The sequence below is a fragment of the Ostrinia nubilalis genome, chromosome 13, assembly GCF_963855985.1.
Source record: "Ostrinia nubilalis chromosome 13, ilOstNubi1.1, whole genome shotgun sequence".
NCBI lineage: Eukaryota > Metazoa > Arthropoda > Insecta > Lepidoptera > Crambidae > Ostrinia > Ostrinia nubilalis.
In genome coordinates, this window is record NC_087100.1 from 5,286,095 (window position 1) to 5,292,094 (window position 6,000).

The 6,000-nt window shown below is 33.5% G+C and overlaps 1 protein-coding gene across 6 annotated transcripts in view; it reads right to left on the minus strand.

Annotated features, from left to right (window-relative positions):
- The window catches only part of LOC135077432 (collagen alpha-1(XV) chain-like), a 110,711-nt gene extending 108,245 nt beyond the window's left edge, over nucleotides 1-2,466 (minus strand). For all 6 annotated transcript variants that reach the window (XM_063971970.1, XM_063971968.1, XM_063971969.1 and 3 more), the window contains exon 1: nucleotides 2,302-2,466. In XM_063971970.1, the coding sequence (XP_063828040.1) occupies nucleotides 2,302-2,315 (14 nt within the window). In that variant the 5' untranslated portion in view covers nucleotides 2,316-2,466. The remainder of the gene's footprint in view (nucleotides 1-2,301) is intronic.
- Between the last annotated feature and the right edge of the window lie 3,534 nt (nucleotides 2,467-6,000).

Sequence of the window (6,000 nt, forward strand, 5' to 3'; positions counted from 1 at the left end):
TATCGCACTAGCTTTGCCCACGGCTTCGCCTGCGTTAATTTCGGTCTGTCACCAAATGTCTTTGTTCATCCATTGTATAGCATAAGAAAGTCATTAGCGATAATTTTAGAAGTATAATGGTGAAGAAATTTTCCAAATCAGTCAGGTAGTTTCGGAGTCTATACAAATAATCAAATCTTTCTTCTTTATAATATTAGAATGTGTCTTTACTACTTCAATTTTTAATAGGTACCTATTTGGTCACTTCTTTATGTCAACGATTTGTTTTAATATGTTATTGACATGTTGATAAATAATGGCATAGATAATAAAGATACGGGTCACATTTTATAAATTGGAAGAGATTTGAATAAATCGGTAGTAAAATTACATTATTTCTCTCAATATGCAAATCAAATGCAAATTCATCGATAAAATAAGTCACAGTTTAATTCTATCGCCTATTGTATAATAAATAGTATAGAGATCATAGTTATTTTTATATCAGAGTCAGACTAAACATAAGCTGCTGTTATTCAGTCGTTTTATTACGAATAAGTCCCATTTTATAAAAAAAATATCGACTAACATTTTGCTTCATATTTACTACAAGGAGGTTATCATTTCCTATCTTTGGTTTATATTAAATTTTTATATCGTTTCAGATTTTTGTTATTCTTGGTGTGCGTCCAAAGTCTACTCCAAAAATTTTGCTCATCTTAAAATTCATAAAATTCATTTATTTTTGCAAATAGGCTTTAAAAAAGCGCTTTTACACGTCCCAATATTAACCCTACCACTGCTTCGGGACAATAAATGGGCTGAGAAGAAGCAGCGCAAGAAACAAAGATCAAGATCTGAAAATCGATCTCATATTTTGTACTTAGGCTCCAAAATCCAGGCAAAGTCACGTATTACGACAATAATATTCATCGGCGCCGCCAATACATGTCCAATATTGAAAATTCTTAGTAATATAGGTAAAATTTTCTTAACACATGAACTACACACGGGGTTAAAGACCGATGAACAAACCTCACTAATTTTCTGAATGTAAAAGAGTGATTGTTTTTAAACGCAAGATAGCATTAAGTAAATATGTAATCAATTTACATAATATCATTAGCTTGTAGGAAGAGTGTGACTAACTGGTTTTTTGTGTCACTGCCAAAGATCGAGCAATGCTTTTTTAATATGTGATAACAGGTCATAGGTCATTACATGATAGATTATTATAACATATATTGTAATAGTACATACTCGTCATTGTTTTTCTCAAACTAAAACAAGTATATTAACCGATTGAGTCCCAGACGGCATTAATTAATGTCATAACAATTGATTTATCTATTGTGTCTGTTCGGATATGTGATTAATATCCGAACACAATATTTACATGAAGCGCTACGATATGTAAATAGCTACTCGTACTCACTAAAGATTTTGATGAAATTTCGTTTCATCAAAATCTGTTCAGTACCTAGTTTATTCGTTAAAGAGTAACAAACATCCTCGCAAACTTTCACATTAATTATATCAGTGAGATATGAGTAATTAGATATTTTATTATGCTGTGTTGAAATGGATTCGTAGTTTTGTGTTACACAGGATATTTTAAATTTTTGGCGCACATGCTCGCCTTTTTCTAGGCCCGTATGTAACAAAGCCCTAAGCCCGGTATTGCATGTTGTCACGTAACCTTATAAATTTTTAGTATAATGCAAACAGCTTCAGCTCTACATTGACACTGACGGTTATTGGATGGTATTCAGATTTCGGAACTTTAGATGCTTTGATGTTTTTTTTATATGGCTTTTATTCTTATTTGTGTACAATCGAATAAATGATTGTCAAATTTATGTTGTATGGTATGATGACTCAGATGCTCTTTTGTTTTTGTGATTTAGTTAAATAAACGTGTAGGGTTCATTGAACTTATTTTAAGGTTTCAGTTAGGTGTGTATGTCAGTAAAATTGCCGTTTATTTATTAGATAAATAATACTTACAAACTGTTATCTTTATGTACATTCTTAATTTTATCTATGCTGTAATATTTATTTAATTAATAATTAAAGTTTTGATTTAATGAATATTGTTTTTAACAATATTATTTCATTCATACGTGAATTTAGAATTTTTCACTTTAAAACGAGTTTTCTGAAAATGACGTAATTGTTATAGATAATTAAAATAAAAACTTAGTAAGTAGTTATTTTAAAAATAAAATACAAAGAAACAACTCACAAAAACGATTTCATGATGATTAAAATATGAAAATCCTGAAAATAAAAACTGTTTGTAAAAACAAAAAAGAAACTTACAAAAACGCTTTCATGATGGTAGAAAGGCACCAGAAATATCACTCAAAACAAACTAGATCCCACTCATCACTTCACTAATCACTGCAATTCGCGGAACATGTCGGAATATTTCGCGCGCTTGTGACGTCGACAGACGTGCGTACGCGCAGAACACTCGGAAGCTACTGTCCGCTGTCACTAAGATACACTATGTGTTGCGAATTGAACTGTGTGAAATTTTCGCGACTCATTGGGACTTCCCGAACGTTTTCAGTAGTTTCCAAATTGTTCTCCCTCTCATAAAGTGAGATACAATATGCTTGAAATACGGTGATAGTAGACCTGAAAAAAACACACGGTGCGTTGAGGGTTGGGATCACAGGGCCGTTATCTCTGTTACTACTTCATAAGATTTAAGCTTGAAAAATAACAGCTGTCCCATACCGCCGGGAAGCTACTGTCCGTACTAAGATACACTGATGTGTTGCGAATCTTTGAACTGAATTTTCGCGACTCATTGGGACTTCCCGAACGCTTTCAGTGTACAATTCAGTAGTTTCCAATACTGACATCAATCCTGTACAAGCAAATTAAAAGTTTCAAATACCTATACTTATCTTTAAATCGTGTTAATAGATAATATAGATAGACAGGCCTACCCCAACATTTCTAAGAACCACCGGTCCTGTGCTGCTCAAAATTAGAACTAATACATACTTTGATAGAAACAGACAACTAAGGCTGGGTTGCACCATCTTATTATAACTTTGACAAACGTCAAAAATCTGTCAAACTCCATATAAAAAAAAACACCGGTTATTGTCATAGTTACGGTCAAAGTTAAGTGGTGCAACTCAGCCTTAATGCTTAGGTACTTGTATTGTTATACAGGGTGACATTTAAATCGTTGGCATCCTTTTAAACTAAGACTCTACTCATGGTAAATAGTACATTCCCTGAATATGAGACAAATCCAATGAGTTAAAATTTTAAATTTACCTTGTACAGACTACAGCACATCAAACTTAATACTGGCATCTTATTTCGATGTATAAGGTGTTATTCTGCAACAAAAATAATATACTGATGTGCTGTTAACTGTGCAATCGTTTTAAACTCTTTTTAATAGCACACTAATACAAATAAATAGTAAATTAGGACAAAAAAACTCATTGGATTTGTCTCAAATTCAGGGAATGTGCTATGTATCATGAGTAGTCTTAGTTTAAAAGGATGCCAACGATTTCAATGTCACCCTGTAGTGCTACAAGAAGACTGACATTGACTCTCACAGACGAAATACACAATCTAATAAAAGTGCAATAAAATCAATGAGTATAAATTAATTAAAGAACAACACACTCAAAGCTTTCATTGAATTGGTATAAAAGCAATTTGCAATGTGTATTGTTTTATTTCAGTGCACAGACAAAGGACATTGTCAGAAACCGCCTAAAAAACCGCCCAAAAACATTAACCCATCATAATTATTTTCTAATTTTTTTAATACATTAAGCACCCTTTCATTCTAATGGACACTTAAGCATTAAAAAATTAAATAAATAAGTCTTTTAACGTTTATTCTATAATACTATTACAACTTCCGGACGTTTTGGTGCGTGGCATGGTCTAAAACCTATCAAGTTCCATAATTTTTGCCGATAAAATCTGTACGAGGCATTACCGTACTTTATTGCTGGGAGTCCATGTATAGTGATGTTCCTGCGGCCATCATAGACAATAAAATATCGATTTTGAAAATAAAATAAATCGATTAAACTGCTTTGAAGACTAGATTTGCGTTAAATGCTAAAAAGATATTGACACTATTACAAGAAGCTATCTAAAGTGTCCAACTGGTCGAAGGTCGTAAATAAAATGAAAATAATTAGGACCATAAACTGATATTCATGGTATCATAACTGTAAAAGTGTCAGAATCCGATGTTGAATCCAATGCCAGTTGAAGTGAGAGAAACATATATCAACCTAGTATAGTTGCCAGTCTCTCATAATCTATGCCAATGAGGGTTTTCGCGATTGAAAAATCCGCCAGATGGCAATACGTAGACGCGAGGTCCAAATGCTGCATGATTGGTGGATTTTGACATATCTGTGACATACATGTGCTATGAATGAGGGTTTTCGCGATTGAAAAATCCGCGAGATGGCAATACGTATACGCGAGGTCCAAATGCTGCATGATTAGTGGATTTTGACATATCTGTCAATGTCATGTCAAAAATAACCAATCATGCAGCATTTGGACCTCACGTCTACGTATTGCCATCTCGCGGATTTTTCAATCGCGAAAACCCTCATTCATAGCACATGTATAATAATAGACCAAATGAACTTTTATAGATTGTGAAGGAGAAGATAAAGATTTTATTATTTTATTAAAATCTTGCCACGAGGTAGTTTTTCAGTAGAAACCAGGATTGGATAATCGCTACAGGCAAGTATCAGAACATTTTATAAATATTTTTAATCAATTATATCCTTGTGAATCGTTTTAATAAATTGTCATTTTACTTTTTCAATTAAAACTTTTTCAATCCCTAGTCTTGTCAAACTGTCATAATGTCAACAAATTATAAATGTCACGTCAGTTGACTCAATTTCAGTCTTTTGTGCGTTTATTGTATTTTTATTTCAATGAAATAGTGCTAAAGGGTTAGTACTAAAAGTGAAAGCCTTTTTTCAGAAAGAAAACCAATGTGGTGCCCTTATTATTCATACTGTTTGAAAGTTACAAGTCAGTGATACAGAGTTGCCGCCATTATAACTCCGTAGTGATACCAAACCAAAGAAGAAGTTTTCCTAAACACTTGTGTTATTTTTATATGTGATCAAATAAAAAGGATTAATTCTACTGCTCAAATGGAATAACTTATCCCAAGAGACCGAATATAAAAAAAAACCTCTCCATAGAAATTATCACCATCACGAGAATGTGAATTTTTTGAGAATTTGATATTGGTCCTGTAAGAAAGTAGTTGTATTTCAGTAGTAGAATCAACCCTTCTTGTTTCATCAGCAAGAGTAACTATAAAAACGCCCTGTAGGTAGGTATTATTAAGCTGAAGAGTTTGTTTAGTGTCAAAGACTGTCACACAGTGTAACTTAAATTGGCATATTATGATAATGAACATAAAAACCTCAATAAATATTTATGTTAATATTTTTTCTATTTATTTATTTTCCCAAAGCTTCACAGTGACAGCTGAAACAGCAATACTGTTGTAAAACTAAACTTAGAACAAACTGTTACCAATATTTTACAAATTAAAATAAAACCGCATGTTGCTTTACTTTCTCGTATAGGTAATAAATGTAATTAATGGCTAGATTATTAATGTTACTTTGTTACCCTCAATAGTGAGGAGATCTTATAAAATGGTAACCCTGATTTTCATTGTCATTCAAGTGCTCTTTCTTCGCATAGGCTTCTGTGATTTGGCCAAGGGCCACACACATTGCGATAACATTATGCGACATTGATTTGACAGCAGCGGAATGAAGTCTTGCGACTATGCAAAATGATACCCTGTAATCGTAGCGCATATAGACATAGACGGGGCGGGGCACATAGCTCGTAGAGCTGATGGCCGCTGGGGCAGGAAAGTTCTTGAGTGGCGACCACGAGCCGAAAGACGTAGCGTGGGCAGGCCTCCCACTAGGTGGACCGACGATCTGGTGAAGGTCGCGGGAGGTGCCT